Raw genomic sequence first — 22377 nt, 5'->3', positions numbered from 1 at the left:
AAACGAAGACAAAATCATCATGTAAACTAAAGACACGATGAGGGATGGGAGCCAGAAAAAAACAAGCGCTCGCCATCTGTTGTCACTCAGCCCCGTGTTAACGGGGCTGAGTGAAAACATATGGTTCCCATAAAGATAAGAAATACATGCACGACAGAAGGAAAGCAGGCGAGCCAGTCCGGGTGGGCCGGACAAAAAAAGCAAAAAGGAGGCACGCCAGAAAGCTTATTTCCAATGGCAGCCCACCGTTTACCGTAAACGGTGACGCAAGCAAATGGAAATATGGGGCGGGGCTTCAAGCCCTTTTCTCAAACTCTTCTTTTACAATAAATCTCGCCAGCGAGCTGGGCATGTGCGCAGCAATGCTAGGCAAGACCTAAAAAGGGCAGTGAAAGTGTACTAGTCCTGTTGCATGAGGAAGAATGTGAGCTGCACCAAACAAGCTGCTTTGCTCAATAGTTCCCCTCATGCAACCTTCCTTAGTACCACCTCTTTGGAGTGTATGGTGGGCTTCCTTTCTTGCATACGTTTGATGCTGAATTTCCACAGAAGTCTTAGCAGCACCTCCGATCTCCATGGCGGAAAAAATAATCTGAGAGCTTGCACACACACAAAGGGGGTTCTTCTAGGCTGACCAGGAAGATCTGGTTTTACAACCACCCCTCGGGGGGTAAAAAAAAGACAAGAGAAAAAGTAAAAGAAAGGCACTTTCCAACTCCAACCGTTAGATTGCGGGATCAGGATATGCACCGTATGTGAATCCAAGACGTCTATGCTGCAAAATCAGAGGCCAAGAACGGGGCACAGTTTGTGTGCTTCCTGAGCATAAGTAACAAAAGTAATATAACGGCACAAACTTCTGCTCGAAGACTAATCCATTACTCATTTCTACAAAACGTTGAGACCTTTAAATTCTCCCCTGACTGGGAGTAGAAAACCAGGGGGGGGGGGGGAGGGGGGGGGTTGGTAGAACAGAAGTAGGAAACGTTTGCTATGGAAAGAATGATTTAACATTTTTAACAATACCAATAGCCCACCAGACCTTAGAATGGGGTGGTACACTAACCCCCACAACTACCTCAACAGGCCACATGTGACCCCTTAAGGAAAAGGGATTTCTGGGTGGTGCATGAAAGAAAGAGCAGAAAACTGTTGGGACTGCCTGCCATGAATCCGCCAACCCCTGTACCAATGCAGGAGCTGGTTTGAGTGCTAGAAGACTTAGCATTGAAGAAAAGGAATATCCTTCCATTAGGCACAATACTTGCAGTACTGCCTATAAAAAGTGACAGGCAGGGATGCTAATCCTAAAGCCCAAGCCATGGCCAGACCTTACTCAAAGGGCCAAATCTGCTTTTTCGCCAAGCAGCTGAGACCATCAAAGGGCATGCAAATAACATTTGCCTGAACATTCCATAGAAATAACATTCAGTGAAGTCAGGTTGATTAACAGACTCTGGCAACTGAATGATGTCAAGACCTGCTTCTCAGGGTTCTGCTTTCTAGCATCCTGTCCATCAAGGACCACTTCTACAAGATGCATTTGAAATAGTCTGGAAGACTTAGCAGCAGCATCACCTAGCACAGTACTAACGCATCCACTGCCTTTTTTATCACAGCATCTATCAAAGCTTTGCCAAACACCACACAAGCCTTGTAGGCTTTTTTTTTTTTTGAGGGGGGCTTGGGTGTACTTCAGGAAAAGAGAAGGCATTTTGAGGGAAAAAACCTCGCAGGAATCCAGATTGTTTGGCAGAATTCGACAGAAAAGGTTGAAAGTGTTGATTGAAGCTGTTAAAGCGGATATTTAGATATAAATTGGAAAAGAATGGAGGTTCAAAACCCTCACAATTGCTCAAGATCCTGCTCACATGAGCAGAAAAAAATAACAGGTTGTCTGAAACAAACTGCCAGTAGGGTGCACTGTGGGTTAAGAACCTTCAAGGATTCTTAAGAGGACAACACCCTTTCTCTCTATAACAAAAGCCTCAAAGGCTGCAGTTTTTTCCCCTTCATACAATTTCATCTTTCGTAAAAATGATTTATTGTGCCAAGTTGATGCTGGGCACCAGAAATTCAGGGTATACTGGAGGAAAGGTGGGCACTAGAGCAGGCACTACTGCTGGAGTTGGAAAAGAAATTTGTTAGCAGCTCAGACAGTTCCGGTTCACAGAGGTGCAGGAGCCGCACGCTAAAGAATTATAGTCAAGGCAGATTGTCTTTTGCTGGGACAGAAAAAGTCATCTGCCAATAGAGAAGGTTCAAACTCAAAACTATAGGGGGTTGACAATTGACTTTGCTTTTTATTTTACAAGTAGTTTCACCTACTACCATAAATTGCTCTAACCCCGCATCAGTAAGACATGGTAAAAAGGGACCAAGAGACAAAATAAATGGAAAAACTTCACATCCTCACAGAAAGGAATTACAACTGGAGTTGAGGCTCCAACTTGGGGAGTTATTGGAGGAAAACGTTTTCTGGATTCAATGTGAACCGGGGGCATATACATGAGGTGAGGAATCTACAGTAAGAACTATTAAGAAGAATCATTTGTTGTGCCGTACACATTCTGAAATAATAGTGTTTTGAACAGTTCAACATTCTTACCTTCATGTAATCCTTGATAAGCCGAGCTGCCTTTACACCAGTTTCTACATTGAAACTGATGTCAACTTTCACATCAGTTTCCTGATCTGTAAGCTTTATGATTGGTACCTATAAACAAAAATATAATGTAAGGTACTGCATTAAGTTTCTGAAATACTATATTACTAAAGGAACTATTTAACAGATCAGATAATTTAAAATAAATGCAATTATTTGACACCGAACACTGTTTGACAAAAGCTTCAATTTTTTGTTTTAAATGGAAAGCTACCTAGAATGGAATGTTAAACAGCTGTTTGCTTACAACGCAAACTTCCAGGAGGATAATAGAAAACATTTCACTTAAACTTGTGAAGGCCCAAGTAGGAGAGGTATTTGGGTGGTGGGCAACTTTTAAAAAGGAGGTAAAAACAATGTTGTCTAGAAAGAATTTCCATATAGAATTTGCACCAAAACTACTATGGTAATGAAAAATGAAATCAAGCCTTACCATTATTGCCTGTACTATAATAAGAAAGAACGCTGCTTTCAAAAGATTAAATAAATGCACATTTGAACTTGCTTTGGTACACCTTACTGCCTATGCAGAGGCCACCACACCAAGTATCTTTGCACACATTCCAGTTACCTTGTAAACAAAGCCCATACATGAACAAAAATGAGTGGTCTGAAAGCATATTGCTTATGGGACTGCAGTATAAAACTAAATGGTTACTTATCTGGAGTAGTTCATCACCTTGAAAAGATATCTGGATTCACATGCTGTGCATTATTCCGCCATCTAGTGGTTGGGTCCGGAATAGTCTTTTTCGCATGTAAATACAGAAAACTCTTCAAGCTGTAAAACTAATCCTACAGGCAAGTAACTTTCATTTTGCAGCATGAATCCTTTTCTGGATTCACCTGCCGGATATAAGATTATATAGTGGTGTCTCCCTCCTGGGGGTGGCTGCGGTAAGATGAGAAAGACTTTGTGAACAGGGGCTGAAGTACCTTTTGTCCTACTTGAGCTTCCTTAGGCATCTGTATATCCACACAGTAATGTTTCATGAATGTATGTGGACGTGCACATGTTGCAGCACCACATATGGAGTCTATTGGCATGTTGGCCATGAACACTAGGGTTTTTTTTCCCTTGTTAAATGTGCCCTGAATGTGCCTTTGGCCGTGTGTTCAGGTTTTTGCCTGCTGAGGCATAGCATTATCTGGAGTGTTTCTGCAAGCAAATTAGCAATTGTCCCCTTTGTCATGGGTGCTCCTTTTTTGGAGTTTGAGTAAGAGACAAACATTTGATTCTTTTGACGAATTTGTCTGGTCTGTTGTAGATAGTACAATAAAGCCCTCCTTATGTTTAAGGTGTGGATGCTCCTTTCTAGTCGTGTCTGTGGATCTTTGAAGAAGACTGCTAGCTGTTTGCTTTGGTTAGATGGAATCTGTTGACTACCTTAGGTAGGAATTGAGGATTTGTCCTTAAGGATAAGTTACTTACCTGTAATCCTAGTTCTCTTCCAGGGGTATCCTCAGCAAAGTCATAAGCACTTGAATATTCCCGCCCATGCGCGGGGAACCCGGAAAACATTATAAATATATATATATATAATTATATATATATAATTATATATATACACACACACACACACACACACATATATAGACACACACCCTTTTTTAAACAACCATTGCAGCCTTCCAAACATAACTGGCTAAGCAATGCTGTAAACATTATCTTTGCATATATGCAAATAAAGCCGGGAAACCAGAGGACACTTGAACTGCTTTTAATGAACAGCAGGAAACATCTCTGCAAAAAGCAAATAAGCAGGCATTGCTAGCCCTTAGGCTGCACTCTAAGTTCATTAGCATAGAAAGCTAAAAGCTAATACAGTGAAAACAAAAACTGGCACTATGCCTTTAAGGCAGCCATGACCCCTAAATTCCCATCATGTCTCAGGGGTGACAGTTAGGTCAGTTATTTGCGGAGACCCAGGGGTCGAGACTCAAAGATCAACAATTATGGTTCATTTGCCCGGGGAGGTGGGTGGGTTGCTTATGACTTTGAGGAGGATACCCCTGGAAGAGAACTAGGATTACAGGTAAGTAACTTATCCTACTCTTCCAGGGGATCCACATCAATAGTCATAAGCACTTGAGTAACAAGCCCATCCCCTCTTCGTGCAGGCAAATGAGAACCATAAATGACCGTAACAAAGAATAGCATTCAAAAGACTAGCATTGAAACAAATTCCTCAAGGAGGCTTGCCCTACTTGAGTATCTGCTCTGGAATCAGTCAAGACAATAGGGTCTCGGAAAAGTATGCACTGATTTCCAAGTCGCTGCCTTGCAGAGCTCGGCCATCTGTACATTGTGTAAAAAAAGCTACTGTAGCTGCTTTTCCCCAGTGGAGTGTGCTTTGGGAGAAAACAAAGGGTTTATTTGCCAATTGATGAGGCAGCTTGATGCATGACACTATCCATCTGGAGATGGAACGCTTGGAGGCTGGGAAACCTGTCCTGATGGCACCATAGTTTAGAAAAAGTCGATCAGACTTTATAATTGTCTTGGTTTTACCTAAATAAATCCAGAGTGGACCCAAGGTAGTGAATTCTTTGCGTGGGCTGATAGTTCGAATTCTCCATGTTTACATGCAAGCCCAAGCGATGTAAGCTCAGGCAGATCTGATAGTGGTTTTTTTACCGTCTGAGGAGATGTGCCCTTTAGAAGCCAGTCATCGAGATATGGATGGACGAACAAGCCTTGGCGACACAAAGCAGCGGCTACCACAGCCATGCATTTCGTGAATACTAGAGGTGCAGATTTCAGGCCAAACGGTAAGACTCTGTACTGCTAGTGCTTGGAGCCTACCAATAAGCGCAGGAACTTCCTTTTGCACCACAACATCGGAACATAGAAGTAAGCTTCCTGGAGATCTACAGAGCACATACAATCCCCTTTCTGAAGACGTGGATAGATTTGATGGAGCGCCAACATATGAAACTTATTTTAGGATTACTTTGTTGAGGTAACAGAGATCCAGAATTGGTCTGAAACTGTTTTTGATCTTCCTTCAGAAAGAGGAAATATCTGGAGTACACCCCTTTTCCTCGTTGAGATGGAGGAACCTCCCCAATGGCCGATTTCTGAAGAATGGATACCTTGACACAACAGCAGCTGGTGGGTTGACTTTGCTAGAGGAATGCACTTTGGAGGAGCCCGAAAACGTAGTGCACACTTATTCTGAAATATATTCAGCACCCACCGATCGTTTAGGTTGCTCCACCCTTACATGTCCGGCGATACTTCCTCCCACTGAAGTGGGCAACGTCGTCCGAAGAAATAAATACTTCTGGTTTGCCGGTTTTCTTGGTTGTTGCAGTGGACTGTTGTGGCGCACCTCTGCCTCTGGAAGGGCAATGTCCCTGATAACTGGGCTTGTATTGATGGTACTGCCTTTGGGACCATTGAGGAGTTTGAACCCTCTGATGGAAGCCTCTCTGATCATAGAGCCTGTGCAGACGTTTGTACTCCTTTTTCTCTAGCACCACCGCTTTGTGTCCAGTTCAGACTTCATACTGGTCATCTCCTTAACGGTGTGAGAACCGAAAAGGGAAGTTCCCAAGAATGGAAGATTCAGAATGCGTTGTTGGGCTTCAGGTTTTATACATTTAAGACGCAACCAGGAGGACGTTCTTGTGCATATGCCATGCGTAAATGAGTGAGCAGCTAGAGAGGCCCCATCAGCTGTCGCACTGATAATCTGGTTAGCCACCAGTGCCCCCTCCTGGAGATTTTCTCCAAAATCTTGGCCGTCCTTTAGGCAATTTCTCCTTGAAACGTTCTAGGGAATCCCACAGCGCTCTATCTTAACAACCCAGCAGGGCAGCAGCGCTTGGATATTTTCAAGGAGGCCACTGCAGAACCACAAGCTTTTCTCACACAAGAATCTTGGGCTTTGCTCTCCTTGTCTAAGGGGACCGACAAAGCCACTGCATGAGACGTCGCAGCTGCGATGATCACTGAATACGACTGAGGATCTGACCTGAGAAAAAGAGGGTCTTGTTCTGCTGGTCTGTATTTCTTTAAAACCCTTGCCAGAGACGTTTTTATGGTTTCTGGGGTAAGGAAAATATCCATGACTGGCTGCAGCAAACCAGGAATTAATGGCAAAGGTCTCACCTTTGATGCGGTCTTGAATATAACGGATGTAGAAGTTTTAGGTGTAGACATTTCTATGTTTAACTTGTGTGCTCCTCTTGACAGGACATCATGGAATGCGTCATTGTCAACCAGTGACACTCTTGAGGGTGGACTGTCCACAAGAGTGGGAGAATAATCTCTTGGAGGAGTGGGTCGAAGACTAAGTCCAAGAAGGATATCCTAGTCTCCTATGACATCCATGAGAAACAGATCTACGTGGAAACTTGTCCCTGTGGCGCTGTCTGGGTAGTGTGGTGGGTGGTCGGTCAACTGCATGCCTAGCAGAGCCAGTGGATATCTATGCAGTGGACTACAATACTCCAAAGGCTGCTGCACCTTGTTCTTTCTGCCAGTGATGGAGTCCTTTAAGCAACCTTGGAGAAAGATGGATAGACGGAGACCTGTGTGCTTCTTGTGTCGGAGGAGTCGCGATCTGGGTGGTGGTTTTCTGCCCCCGCCTCTCTGGAGACAGAAGCAGAGATCCTGCAGCAGATACGGACTGCTCAGAACGGTCTTTAGACGTGGAATAGCGTCTGCCTGTGTTTGAATGATGTGACTACGTCAACAGTAGTGTCGACGTCGAGCGACTATGCGTCACTAAGACTGGAGTCCTTTGAAGGAGACTTTGGCCTCTACGTCGGGTGTATAGATCTTCCTCGATGTCGACCTGTGTCCCACCGACAGAGGCTTATGAATTGACATTGGAAGAAGAGTACCTAATGGGGTACCAAGTCTTGACGTAGCCCAAGGAGAGGGTGACTGAGAATTCCTTTGATGTCAAACCTTTCGAGATTCTCGTCCCCAGCCTCACCGTTGAGCGCAGAGGAGTCTGCCTAGACATCCCAGGAGACCTGCACCTCGGCATTGAACGACGTCCCAAGTGAGTCTGCTTCGACGTCGAACCTTTTCTTGCCAAAGATGACCTAGGCCTCGGCGTTAACCGCCGCCTGCTTGATAGCAACTGGGACTGCACCTCAACATCGAACACCATATCAACAGTGACAAAGCGATGCCTAGACGTTGGCAATCCCGCACAAACGGAAAAAGACTCCTCAACGCCGACAATCGTCGGGTTGACTGTGGTGGCGGATTCGATGCAGACGACGTACCTCTGTATTTGGAAGTCTTAGACTACAGAGGTTCTCTCGATGACAAGCTCGCTGTCGATGGGATTGTTCTAGCTTCGTTAGCTGATTGAGGCATTCGACACAGAGCCTGACACCGATGAAGAACAGACCGTAATCTTGCTCCTGGAAGATGATCTGGGTCTCTTATGTCACTCAGGAGACCTGCCTCTAGAGGTTGAAGCCTTACCTGTCTCAAAGTCCATAAAGGCGAAGCCTCTCTCCAACCTTGAGAGCACTCCTTGACAAAGGCTGGCAGTGGAGGCAATTCACAGGAACATGAGAATCCCGTAGGCAAAGGATACAAACTGGATGAGAGTCCGTTTTGGCCTTTTTTTTGCCACAAGAGAGTCAAGGATCGAATAAAGAAGGCATTTTTGAGATGGAAAGAAAAATGCCCAAACCGCCTGAAAATAGTGAAGCGCTACTCCAACAAGCAAAATATGTCAAAGTAATTAGTTTTAAGTGAAAAAGAATCACATTTCTGATGGAAAAAGACAAAAAAAAAAATCTGTGGAGCTGATGAACCAGAGTCCTGACTGCAGGAGCCAGAAAGAACTAACCTGTCACCCCTGAGGCATGATGGGAAGCTAGGGGCAATGGCTGCCTTAAAGGCTTGGTGCCAGTTTTTTTTCACTTTACTGGTTTTCACCATTCTATGCTATTTAAGTTATTATGCAGCCTAAGGGCTAGCAATGCCCGCTTTGTCCGTTTTCAGGGATATCAATTCTTCTGTTCATTAAAAGCATCTCAAATGTCTTTTGGTTTTCCTGCTTCATTTGGATAGGTGCAAAGAAAGCGTTTACAGCATTGCTTAGCCTGTTGGGTCTGGAAGGCTGCTTTAACAAGCATTGGCATATCCAATAGGTCTCGCCTTTGGGACCTTATAAGTGTTAAATTATCCAGCACAATATCCTTGGTACAACAACATCAAGTGTTGCATGGCTAAACACTTATAAGGTCCCAAAGGCGAGACCTATTGGCTATGCCAATGCTGGTTATTGTAGCAAGTACTCCTCGAATACAAGGTTCTGTACAATATCATGCTTAGGGTCCTTCTGAAAGAGGATTCAGATACCTAAGGTGGTGCCATGTGGGCCTGGAAGTAGGAAAATTTAGTTGGCACTAAACCGCTCGTTTTCACATATTTACACCTTTACATTGCACACAAACCTAAAAAGAAGTCTATTTAATGGAGCCTTCCAGCCCCCTCTGCACCCTCATTCCCCCCCTCTCCCCAAGGAGGATCATCCTGTCAGATACACTCCGACCTCATCCAAAAATAGTAACTGTACATTAACCGAAAATTGCCCCGTTCCCTACAGTTAGCCTACGAAGCGGCAAAACGTCAAGACAGCACTTTACAAACCTAAATAAAAATATGTTGATATAGGGGGTTTCGGGTTCCCAGGTCAGTTTAGTTGCCTTACACCAAACTTCACAACCCACCTCAAGGTAATTACTTTTGTTTGTGAACCTGTAAAGGGTGGAAACAAATATATATTTGAAAGCCGCCGCTGCCTCGATTCAGTATTGATTGATGGCGATTAGCATTGTTCGGGTCTCTTCTAAAGTATGTGTGATTAGCAGACACCAAGTATGTTACTCACATTCAGGTTAAGCAAAAACTAACTTGGGCATAAACCTAGTTATTCGATTTGCATAACTAATAATGAATATGCTACTTACCAGTATGCATCTGTTCTTGGCATGTAGGGCTGCTGACATTCATATCTGTGCATAGATCGCCGCCTAGTGTTGGGTCCGGATGTTTGCACGTTGTTGTCCTGGAAGAGTCTTCGAAGTATCCTTGGATAGGTGACTCCTCCCCTGGACTACAGTGCGCATGGGCATCCTCTCCATCCTCAGATTGTTTTTCGCCATTGTGGCAGTGATGGAGTAGATACAGAAAGTGATGACCATGCTTGCAGTAATTCTGAGAGCTGCAGCTGCGACAGGCGCCGGGGAGGAGGGAGGGCGATATGAATGTCAGCAGCCCTACATGCCAAGAACAGATGCATACTGGTAAGTAGCATATTCAGTTCGAGGCATGTGGGCTGCTGAATTCATATCTGTGCATAGAATACATAGCAGTGCCCTCTATTAGCGGCGGCTACCCGTGCCAGCTGCAGCGGTCTGAAAAAGTGTTTTGAGAACAGCCTGTCCTACAGCTGCCTGCTGTTTTGACTGCACATCTACGCAATAGTGTTTTGTAAATGTGTGTGTAGTGGACCATGTGGCTGCTCTGCATATATCATGCAGGGGAATATTTCCTAGGAAGGCCATGGAAGCCCCCAACTTACGTGTTGAGTGGGCTCGTGGTGGAATAGTTAATGTGCGTTTTGCCTTTTGATAACAGATTTGAATACACTTAACTATCCATCTGGCTATCCCTGCTTTGGAGATGGCGTTACCTTTGTGGTGTGGGGCAAAGGCAACGAACAGTTGTTTTGTCTTCCTGAATGGTTTAGTCCTGTCGATGTAGTACATGAGGGCCCTCCGTACATCTAGTGTATGTAGTGCCCTTTCTGCAACAGTTTGTGGGTTTTGGAAGAAAACGGGCAGTTCAATAGTCTGGTTCATGTGGAACTGTGATATTACCTTGGGCATGAACTTGGGGTTGGTACGTAGTACGACCCTGTTAGCGTGAACCTGAATAAATGGCTCTTGAACGGTTAGTGCCTGGAGTTCACTAACTCTTCTGAGGGAAGTGATCGCTACTAGGAAGGCCACTTTCCAGGTAAGGAATTGAATCTCGCATGAGTGTAGAGGTTCAAAGGGTGGACCCATCAGGCGTGTGAGGACCAAGTTGAGGTTCCACATTGGAGCCGGTGGGTGACTAGGTGGAATGACTCGTTTGAGCCCTTCCAAGAATGCTTTGATGGCAGGCACTCTGAATAGAGAGAGGTGCTGCCTGGTTTGCAGATAGGCTGATATTGCGGTCAAATGGACACGTATAGAGGTGTACGCCAGATTGCATCGATATAGGTGTAAGAGATAACAGATGATGTTTTGGATGGATGCGTCCAGCGGGTTGATGTCATTATTTCCGCAATAAATGACGAACCTTTTCCATTTGGCTGCATAGCAAGCTCTGGTAGTGGGTCTCCTGGCCTCCTTGATGATGTCCATACAGTCAGGTGGCAGGTTGAGATAGCCAAACTCTAGGACTTCAGGAGCCAGATCGCCAGATTCAGCTGTTGCGGATCTGGGTGCTGAACCTCTCCATGGTTCTGCGTCAAATGCGCGGGTTTGATCCGCAGCCTTTGATGCGGCACCACGGAAAGTTCGAGGAAGGTGGTGTACCACGGCTGGCGTGCCCACGTGGGAGCAACTAGGACGAGTGTCAGGGAGTGTTGTCGGAGTTTGCGGGCCACTAGCGGTATCAATGGCGCTGGGGGAAAAGCGTACGCAAATCTGCCGGACCAGTTCATCCATATCGCATTGCCCTGCGACTGCGGATGTGGGAATCTGGCGGCGAAGCTTGGGCATTTTGCGTTTTCGCTTGTCGCGAATAGGTCTATCTCCGGATGACCCCACTGCTGAAAGTACGGTTGGAGTACTGATGGGTGTAACTCCCACTCGTGCATTTGGTGGCTGTGTCTGCTGAGCAGATCCGCCATCTGGTTGTCCTTGCCAGGGAGGTGTTCCGCCATGAGGAACATGTTCCTTTGAATGGCCCACTTCCACATGCTCTGAGCCAGATGAGACAACTGTGGAGAGTGTGTGCCTCCCTGTTTCTGTATGTAGTACATTGCGGTCATGTTGTCCGTCCGGATCAACACGACCTTGTTGCATAGATGTACTTTGAACGCCTTCATGGCTAGGAAGATTGCCATCAATTCCAGAAGGTTGATGTGCAACTTCTTTTGTTGTGTTGTCCATAGTCCTTGCACTGTGTAGTGGAGTACATGAGCTCCCCATCCCTGGAGAGACGCGTCCGCTGTCAGTACTATTTGTGGGACAGGCTCTTGGAACGGTCGGCCCTTGCAAAGGTTTTGTGGATTCCACCAATGCAGAGAGTTGTATGCCCGACCGCTCACCAACACTAGGTCCTTTAACTGTCCTTGAGCCTGATTCCACTGACGTGCTAGGCACTCCTGAAGTGGGCGCATATGTAATCTCGCGTGCGGGACTATGAAGATGCAGGAGGCCATCATGCCTATCAACTGCATGAACACTCGCGCTGGAAGTGAGTGATTGGGTTTGAATTTGGAGATCAGCAGTTGTATGCTGTCGATCCTCACTAAATTTGGCTGAGCTGTGGCCGCCAGAGTGTCTATAGTCGCACCTAGGTACTGTTGTACGTGTGCGGGCTGGAGATGGGACTTTGGATAATTCAGTGAGAATCCCAGACTGTGAAGAAGGTGAATGGTGCGGGACATGTGGCTTGCACATTGCTGGGCTGACTTCGCTTGAACGAGCCAGTCGTCTAGGTAGGGGTAGACGTGTATATGCTGCCTCCGTAGATGTGCTGCCACCGTAGCGAGGCACTTCGTGAAAACCCTGGGCGCTGTTGTCACGCCGAAGGGAAGGACTTTGAACTGATAGTGCTGCCCCTGAACAGTGAACCTGAGGTATTTTTTGTGTGAGGGGTGGATGGGTATGTGAAAGTACGCATCCTTGAGGTCCAGTGTGGCTAGGAAGTCTCCCTGCTTGAGAAGCGGAAGGACTTGCTGTAGAGTGAGCATATGAAAGTGCTCTGAAAGAATGTACTGGTTCAGGGGTCTCAGGTCCAATATAGGTCTGAGCGACCCGTCCTTTTTTGGAATTAAGAAGTAGAGGGAGTACACTCCCGCACCCTGCTCGTGGATGGGTACGACCTCTATAGCGCCTTTTAGAAGCATACTTTGCACTTCTTGCTGTAAGAGCGTTAAGTGCTCTGAGGACATAGGACGGCTTCTTGGTGGTATTGTGGGTGGAGTGGAGGTTAACTCCAGACAGTAACCGTATTTTATAATATCTTTGACCCACCTGTCCGTGGTGATGGAATTCCACGTGGACAGGAACCTTTGTAGCCTTCCCCCGACAGGTGTTATGTGGTCGGGAGGAAGGGAGAGGGCGTCACTGCTTGTTCTTGGGGGAGGACCTGGTGTTGCCGTAGCCGCGTCCTCTGCCCTTTGTGCTGGAGCCACGATATCCACCTCGGGTGTTTTTATCATAGGTGGTCTGTGTATTGCCTTTGTTATATGTTTGTTGTGACCCCTGTCCTCTACCTGCTCCCTTGTTTCCGGGGCGACGAAAGGAGCCGCTCCGAAAGGACTGAGTTTGTAGTGCGCCCATGGACTTTGCAGTGTCCGTATCCTTTTTTATCTTTTCGAGGGTGGTGTCAACCTCTGGCCCGAATAAATAGTCGGGGTTGACGGGCTGGTTCAGTATATTGTTTTGTACCTCAGGCTTGAATCCTGAGATCCGTAGCCAGGCATGTCGTCGCAACATGACGCTTGTGTTTATGGCTCTGGCAGCCGTGTCTGCAACATCTAGTGCGCATTTGATGGAAGCGTTCGTTAGTAGCTGTCCTTCTCTGATGAGCATTTCTGCGCCTTCCTTGAACTGGTCAGGGAGATGTTGGAATATTTGCTCAAGTGTGTCATAGTGCGCTCTATCATAGCGAGCAAGGAGCGCCTGAGTGTTGGCTATGCGCCATATGTTGGCAGCTTGGGCGGCAACTCGCTTGCCAGAGGTTTCTAACACCTTGGACTCTTTGTCCGGGGGAGGAGCGTCACCTGTTGTTTGCGAGTGTGCCCTCTTGCGTGCATTCGCTACGACGATGGAGTCGAGTGGTAATTGTCCTCTGATGTAAGTAGGATCCCCAGGTGCTGATCTGTATTTTTTATCAATCCTGGGGTTTATCACTCGTGCCCTGGTGGGTTCTTTGAAAATGTCCTTGGCTGGTTTGAGGACCCCCTTCAACATTGGCAGAGTCTTTACATGTCTTTCTGAGGATGCAAAGGTGTCCATTAGAAAGTCATCTTCGATGGTATCAGAGTGAAGCTGCACCCCATGGTTATTGGCAGCACGTTCGATAAGAGCATTGAACGCTGCAGTATCCTCCGTAGGAGATGTCTTTGCCCCATAGAGTTGTGGATCCTGTGCATCGAGAGGTGCACTGGGGTCTGCAGGGTCGCCCCAAGTTTGATCAGGGTCCTGCTGGTCATCAGGGTCCGTGTCTACATGGTAGGGGACTTGGTCAGCCATGTAGTCCTCCAATGCGTCTGTATCGGAGCGTGTGGGGGAGAACCGGTGTGGATCCTGGTAGGATGAATGGAAGGGTTCATAAAGGAGAGGTTCCGATTCTGCAGGCAACTTCCTTTTTAGTGGGATCCTGAAAGGGTCCAATGGCGGCTCCGAAGTTATCCTTCGGTCCTGGAGAATCATTCTGCCAGTGCCGGCGTCGATACGTGCTGGAGACGTCTCAGCAGGTGTGACCGTAGGTTGGGTGACCCGTGTCCTGAGTTGGAACATTTTTGGGATTGTTGACGGAGGCAAGCCGAAGGTAATGTTGGTCGGCACCGAAGAGGCTGCGGGAGCTCCGACCGAACCGGAGCCCGACGTGTCCTGGAGGACAGGTGTGGTTTTGCTGCCTTGCGTCACACCAGGTCGTACTTGGGGCGCCTTCGAGGCTTTGGCACCGGCCAGGCTCGTAGAGGCGGCCGTAGATTTTTTCGGTGCCGGAGGGTCATCGAGTCGGGGTGAAGAGATCACCGTCGAAGTCTTCGATACCTGAGGCTTAGGTGTCGTCGAGGGAGCGATGTGAGACACAGCAGGCGGTACGGCCCTTGGTGTCGTCGGTGCCGGTAGCCGAGCAGGTTTGTCGGTGCCGATGGCTTTTTTCCGTTTGTCGACTCCAACGTCGCCCGCCTCAAGTTCGGCACCGAAGTCCCTCTTGGTGCGGTCGGTGCCGACGCGGTGCGCTGGCGTCGAAGGCCTCGATCCGACCAGCGCTACTTTCAGTTTCGGTTTCGGTGGAACCTGAGCAGCTTTCGGTTTCGGTTTTGTGATAGGGAAACCAGCCTGTTTATGTAGTAATGGCTGCTGCTGAACGTCCGAGGCCGGGCCCGAGGGCGGGGCCTAAGAACTGCGGGATGGGTCTCGGGTAAGGCCCGAAGGCGATCCCTCGACCGGAGCCATAGGCTGTGGCACTGGTGTTTGAACGGTTTGAACAGGTAGGCCTTGTTCATCATTGGAGCTACTTTCTTCGGCCCCGAAGGCCTCCTCGTCGTCTCCTACCTCGGTGTCGTCTTCACCTCTGTGGAAGAGTGACTCGTCTTCCTCGTCCGATCCGGGTTCGTGTTCGGAAACGGGACTGGAGGGCAAGACTTCCAATTCCTCGACGTCCTCGGCCTCGCCGAAGATGTCTGTCGGGGCCGGTGCCGCGTGCTGCGCCTCGAGTCTCGCCGCTCGTCGATTCCGCAGAGTCTTCTTCGAGCGGAACCGGGCACAGGCCATGCATGTTGATTCGTCGTGGTCCGGCGAAAGGCATTTGTTGCACACCGGATGGACGTCGATGTGTGGGTACTTCGCATTGCATACCGGACACCTTTTGAACGGCGTCCTGGATTCCATCGTCGATGGACAGGTAAATGCGAAAGCAGTCGGTGCTGAAAGTTAGTAAACTAACAAATTCTATCGAAACCCGATCGATAAACAGTACCGACGCGAACTAAAGGCCTTTTGGCCTCGAAAAAATATTTTCCTAACTTGAGCTAAGATAGCACATCCGAACCCAATGGCGGAAAAAAACAATCTGAGGATGGAGAGGATGCCCATGCGCACTGTAGTCCAGGGGAGGAGTCACCTATCCAAGGATACTTCGAAGACTCTTCCAGGACAACAACGTGCAAACATCCGGACCCAACACTAGGCGGCGATCTATGCACAGATATGAATTCAGCAGCCCACATGCCTCGAACATTAGTACATCAGACAAAACAAATATAGAATGCATTTTCCACTATTGAAACTGCAGTTGTATTCAAATATTTAGGTGCACGATCAAACAAGTTTCCTGCAGCACTATTATTCTTAAGGTTGCAGCGAAACCCAGTGGATAAAAGGAGTTGTTGCAAGTATTTATTTGAGCAGAGCTTGAAGTTGTCAAGAAAAAATTATTTCAGGATAATGGCAAAATTGTATCTTAATCGAATCTGTAGTATTTAGCCTGTGGAACGTTGAAGGAGCCACTTTTGTTTCTATGTCACTAGTGCACTTCAATGGAGCAGAAAGTGAAAAAAGCTGTCCAAAGAACTCGGCTACCAGAGGCAAAATAAAGAAAGTGCCCGATGCTTCATGGAACAAGGAGGCACGTCTGGCTTAATGAGCCATGACGACAGAGTAAAGCCAGATGGTGCCTGTGCACGTAACCCCAAGCGTTAAACCACAAGCAAGAGCGTGTGGTCGGAATTTTAAAGCCCACTTACTAAACATCTCGCCAGACCAGCGCATGCGCTGGCTCAGGCAACACCTAAAAAACAAGAAGGCTAGCTATGGGTGATTTGTAACCAGAAACACGGAATGCAACGTCCCACGAGTGGAGAGAGCGAGCACCAGGCCATATGTTTTAAATTATCGCGCCAGTGTCTGGGCACGATAACTCAAAACATATGGCGCCGTGCGGGTAACCGCAAGCAATAGGCCACACGCACAAGGGCGTGTGGGGTGAGCTTTTTGAACCCTCGCAATAAGTCTCAGAGCAGCGCAAGCGAGCTGCTAGGCGAGATAGATAGATATAGATATATATATATATATATATATCTATGTATATGTATATATATATATATATGTGTATATGTATATATGTATATATATTACCTACTGACGGTCACCAGTAGGTAGATCTAGTTGGGAACCTATTTTCCATAGGAAATCCGCAACATTCTATTTGGAATAACTTTGGCGCAGATGGACGAATCTTTGCTAAATTTTCGGCCAGCTCCCGTCCGCTCCTATCCTGAAAGTTTCACGGTGATTTGTCAAGCGGGGGCCAAGAAAATAGGAGGGTCCCAAAACGAGTTTTGCCCATGCAATTTGCCGTAGGTCCTTTAGCCACAGCTACAGCCCAAACTGCTGAACGGAATTACACCAAATTTGGCAAAGAGGTAGTCCTTAGTTCAGACTCGTGCCTTTTGCTTAAATGGTGTAAATCCGTTCTGTAGTTCCAGAGAAAACTACATTTAAAAGTACATATATATCTATGGCCTCGGAGAATCCGCGTACACTAAGCGCAGCCTAAGTGCACCCTGCCGTGCACGAGCTGTATTTTAATTGGCTGTCAACACTAATCAGGAAGTGTTGGCAGCCATCTTGTGCCTCGGTAGAACCTAGCAAAAAACAAAGGAAATGATGGATGGAGTGTTGAACATTGCAAGCACTCACCCCCAGTCAACTGATCTGGGTTTAATCCATCACCGTTCTTTAGCCCACTCTGCCACCCCAGTTCAGACATGGCCATATGCAAATCAGTCTGACCCTGTGCCTCATGGGAACAGTCCAGCCCGAACTGCCAAGCCATGTCATACCTGGACCGGAAACAAGCTTCCTAGGACCGGTTTCTGGCATTTCAGCAGTCTTCAGCCAGGCTTGCTTGGGAAGGGTATGCTCAGAAGTGAGTCCCGTGCTCTCCATGCCACTGGAATCAAGCTATCCTGGCTGAAGAGGGGTGAAACCCCGAAACCGGTCCTAGGATGCTTGGTTCCAGTCCAGGGAGGACCTGGCTTGGCAGTTCGGGCTGGACTGTTCCCATGAGGCACAGGGTCAAGACTGATTTGCATATGGCAGGGTTCAAACTGGAATTGCATGGTGAGCAAAAAAACGATGGATTTAGGCCCAGATCTCTGTACTGGGGTGAATGTATGACATTGTTCTGCATTCTGTCCATCAATTGTTGTTTTTACATCGGTAGAACCGAGGCACAAGAAACCCTCAAAACGTCGCAAAACGCGAAAAGGGGGCAGAGTAGAAACACCCTGACCCCCTAAGCCTGCTCAGGGGGTCTCACAAAGACCCAAGGCTCTGATGCCCCCCAGCCACGGGGACTGCCACCCCCGGGGCTTCTTACAGATGTGGGAGGGGGGCCGCGCTGCCCCCCTCCTGGAGTCTTGTACAGGCCCTGGGGACCACCACCCCCCAGGGCCGGCTCCTGCAGTGTCCCGGGGTGCCAACCCGGGGTGCGTTGCAGAGGTGCTCCAGGCCACGCCCCTTACACCTCTGCAACGCAGCCTTGTGGCGCTTACTGGAGGTACCTGGTGGGCTAGTTGGATCCCAGGGACCCTCAGGATTCAAAGGGACTTAATCCCCCAATTTAAAAACGCGCCACGGGCGCGTTTGCACAATGATAAAGGAAGGTGGCGGGGCCTGAGGTGACAGGTGTGCAAACACGCCCTGTGGTGCGTTTTAAGTTGGGGAATTAATTCCTCTTCAATTCTGAGGTCTCCTGAGGGCCAACTAGCGCACCAGGTACTTCCAGTAAGCGCCACGGAGCTGCGCTGCAGAGTGTTGTAAAGTGGGGCGTGGCCTCTGAACACCTCTGCAACGCAGCTCACTGGAGGTACCTGGTGGACTAGTTGGCCCCCAGGGGACCTCAGGATTTAAGATGAATTCCCTTACTTAAAACACACAACAGGGCGCGTTTGCACACATGTCACCTCGGGCCCCGCCCCCTTCCTTCACCATTGTGCAAATATTCCTCTAAAATCAGCCGAACTACGAATTCCGATTTACTCATCTGTTATCAGGAGAGACGTCAGTGCTGCTTCTTTGAGTCCAATACTGATCCTGAAAAGTAATTGTAACCGTACTTACCAGTAACTTGTATTTCCTTCCAGAGGAATCCATTGTGTGGTTTTCAGCAGAAAAGTTTCTAAACGTCTATTTTCACAAACTAAAAATATTCCTAAAAAATCATCTGTATGACTTAAACACATTCTGTCAACTGTTTACAGGAGATGCACCGGTGCTGGATCCAGGATCCACCACTGAGTAAGAAAAAGTAACAATAACACTACTTACCTGCTAAGTGAATTTTCTGCCATAGGATAACATTGGTGATTCTAAGTGAAAACATTTAAGTGTCAACTTTTAAAATACAATAAAATTCCTTAACAGGAGATGTCCAAGGACTGAATCTAGGATCCAGTCCTGTGGTAGAAAAGTAATCCATAAAGTAACTAATTGCATTTGACTAGAAATTCACAATGAGCTCAATGTTGCATTGTGTTGCCCATTGCAACAACTAACTACTGTACTTAAAAGTCTATTGCCTATTTGCAAATTATTTAAACTAAAGTAATTCATTCTGAGAAAGTATATTTTGCATTGTAATGTATAATGTAATTAAAAAAATAAAATATCTAAAAATAAATAGTTTAAAAAATGTAGTAAATCAGTATAGAAAAAAAATCAGTATAACAATACATTAAAAATTGTCATTTACAAAACCTTTGAAATTCACAGAAAAAACCATAGGTTTTAGGGTTGCTATAGTTAGCTGGACATTTCACTCGAACAAAACCATTGAAATTCCTCCGATATAGTTAGTTGTACTAACATCTCGCGCGCCCGCAACCCACTGCTGATGACATCACTGATGACATCCATGTATCAGATACACCTCATCATACACTACTATAACCTTTCATCACTCACTATAAAATACAGAGTACCAGATTTAAAACCATTGACACACCATTACTAGTTTCTAAACACCCACTCAGTGATTCCTAGATCTATACACACATCTAATCACTTACCTATAGATTCACTCATACATGCTGTCAATCATCACTAGAACACTATCAAATATACTTATACACCTATAGAACAAGTTACTTACCTTCGGTAACGCTTTTTCTGGTGGATACAGTATCTGCCTGTGGATTCCTCACCTTGTGAATATCCCCTGCGCCAGCATTCCACGGAACTTTTCTTTCCCAGCACTCCACGTCGACATGGGCGACGTCACAATGCATCGGCTCCGCTCGCGACTCCGTACGACGTTACCGGAGCCATAAGAAGCCCACGTCGGCGTGATGACGTCAGTTCCACCCATTTTTTCCGTGCCTTCGAGGCGAACAGGTGGACCAACAACAGACTCAAAGTATACACAGTATACAATATACCAACACATATGCATAGTATACAAAGGAAAGGAATGCTAAATAAACAAGCATTTCCTACAAATGTACAAGAAAGTGTAAAAAACATAACCAGACCGATTTCATGGTATACAAAGGTGGACAACGGGGAAGCGGGTGGGTCAGTGAGGAATCCACAGGCAGATACTGTATCCACCAGAAAAAGCGTTACCGAAGGTAAGTAACTTGTTCTTCTGATGGATACATTTGCCAGTGGATTCCTCACCTTGTGAATAGATTCCCACAGCAGTCCCCACTCCCGGAGGAGGGTGTCCACCTTCCTATACCAGAAAGTCTTGCAAGACAGAGCGCGCAAAGTGGCCTTCCCTCCTCATCTCAGAGTCCAAGCAATAATGCTTTGCGAAAGCATGGCGGGAGGCTCAAGTCGCGGCCTTACAAATATCTGCCACAGGAACACCCCGGGCCAAAGCGGATGTAGATGACTTGGCTCTAGTCGAATGAGCTCTAATGCCCTCAGGAGGGGTCTTACCAGCCAGGGCGTAGCAGATCTTGATGGCAAGGATGATCCATCTCGATAGCGTGCGTTTGTGCACCGCTTTACCCTTCGAATGACCAACGTAGCCAATGAAGAGTTGATCATCAAGACGAAAGTCCTTAGTCCTGTCCAGATAAATACTCACAGCCCTCTATGGGTCCAGGCGATGGAGTCTTTCCTCCTCTTTGGAAGGATGTGGAGGAGGATAAAAAACAGGGAGAGTAACAGACTGCCCCAAATGGAACGGAGTAACAACTTTTGGCAGGAAACCAGCCCTTGTCCTAAGAACCATCCTTTCAGCATGTAATGTGAGAAGGGGGTTTTGAACTAAGAGCTTGGAGCTCCCTCACCCTCCTGGCCGAGGTTATGGCTACAAGAAAAACCACCTTAAAGGACAACAGCCTCAACGGACAGCTATGTAGAGGCTCAAATGGGGACCCCATCAGAAAGGTTAAAACAAGATTAAGGTCCCACTGAGGCATTACAAAAGGAGTGGGAGGAAACATGTTTGTAAGGCCCTTGATGAACCTCAGAACAAACCGGAGATTTAAATAGCGACGGTTGATCCGGAAGGCATAGAAAAGCCGACAAGGCCGAAAGATAGCCCTTGACCGTGGCCACAGCACAGCCCTGCTGAACCAAGGAAAGGGCAAACTGGAGCACCTCCGAAAGACGTGCTTTTAAAGGGTCAATGGAACTCTCTCCACACCATTTTACAAACTTGGACCAGCGGTAGGAGTAAATGGACTTGGTGGAGTGTCGCCTGGCCGATAAAATAACATCCACCACATCTGGCGGGAGAGAGAAGGAACTCTGGTTGCCCTGTTCAATATCCAGGCATGAAGGTGTAAGCTCTGGAGGTGGGGGGTGTAGAACCTGCCCCTCCGACTGCGAGAGGAGGTCTACCCTCAGAGGGAGAAGGAGCGGAGGGCACGAGGAGAGGTGGAGAAGATCTGTATACCACACCCTTCTTGGCCAATCCGGGGCGACCAATATAACTTGGGCCCTGTCTTGGCGAACCTTCCTCAGAACCCGAGGAATCAGGGGTATGGGAGGAAATGCGTAAAGGAGTTGTGAGCCCCATCTCAACTGAAACGCATCTCCCAACGCCCCCTGCACCGGATACTGGAGACTGCAAATCGACGGGCAGTGCGCGTTCTCGCAAGTGGCGAACAGATCCACCCGAGGTGTCCCCCACGTCCGAGAGACGTGACGAACCACCTCCGGATGGAGCCTCCACTCGTGGGCGGAGAACTGCCGACTGAGACTGTCCGCACGCACAACACCCCGGCCAGATGATTTGCCACCAAACAAATCTGATGGTCCTGAGCCCAGGACCAGAGACGCAGAGCCTCTCTGCAGAGACAACGCGACCCCCACACCTCCCTGCTTGTTGACATACCACATCGCGGTAGTGTTGTCCGTCAGGACTTCGACAAACTGACCGCGAAGGGAAGGGAGGAAGGCCTTGAGAGCTAAACGAATCGCCCGCAATTCCAGAAGGTTGATGTGAAGCAACCTCTCCTCTGGAGACCAAAGACCCTTGATCTCCAGATCCCCCAGATGAGCACCCCACCCTAGGGTGGATGCATCCGTTATCACTGTGGCCACCGATGGAGGAAGATGGAAGGGCTTTCCTTGGGACAGATTGCCCTCCACGCTCCACCAAGATCGATCCGCTGCAGCTTCTCCGGAGATCCTGATCGACTGCCTGAGATCTCCATTGTGCTGATACCACTGCCTGTGGAGGCACCACTGGAGCGCCCTCATGTGCCAGCGTGCATGGTTGACCAACAGAATGCAGGAGGCGAACAGACCGAGCA

At 47.6% G+C, this 22377-nt stretch overlaps 1 protein-coding gene across 1 annotated transcript in view; it reads right to left on the bottom strand.

Annotated features, from left to right (window-relative positions):
- Window positions 1-22377, bottom strand: part of TENT4A (terminal nucleotidyltransferase 4A) — a 535327-nt gene that overhangs the window by 326964 nt on the left and 185986 nt on the right. Inside the window, exon 5 of the mRNA XM_085606105.1 lies at window positions 2609-2716. Within this exon, the coding sequence (XP_085462231.1) occupies window positions 2609-2716 (108 nt within the window). The remainder of the gene's footprint in view (window positions 1-2608; window positions 2717-22377) is intronic.

This window comes from Triturus cristatus, chromosome 5_1 (genome assembly GCF_964204655.1).
Source record: "Triturus cristatus chromosome 5_1, aTriCri1.1, whole genome shotgun sequence".
Classification (NCBI taxonomy): Eukaryota; Metazoa; Chordata; class Amphibia; order Caudata; family Salamandridae; genus Triturus; species Triturus cristatus.
Note: the sequence above shows the minus strand (reverse complement) of the source record. Positions and strands in the feature narration are given on the sequence as shown.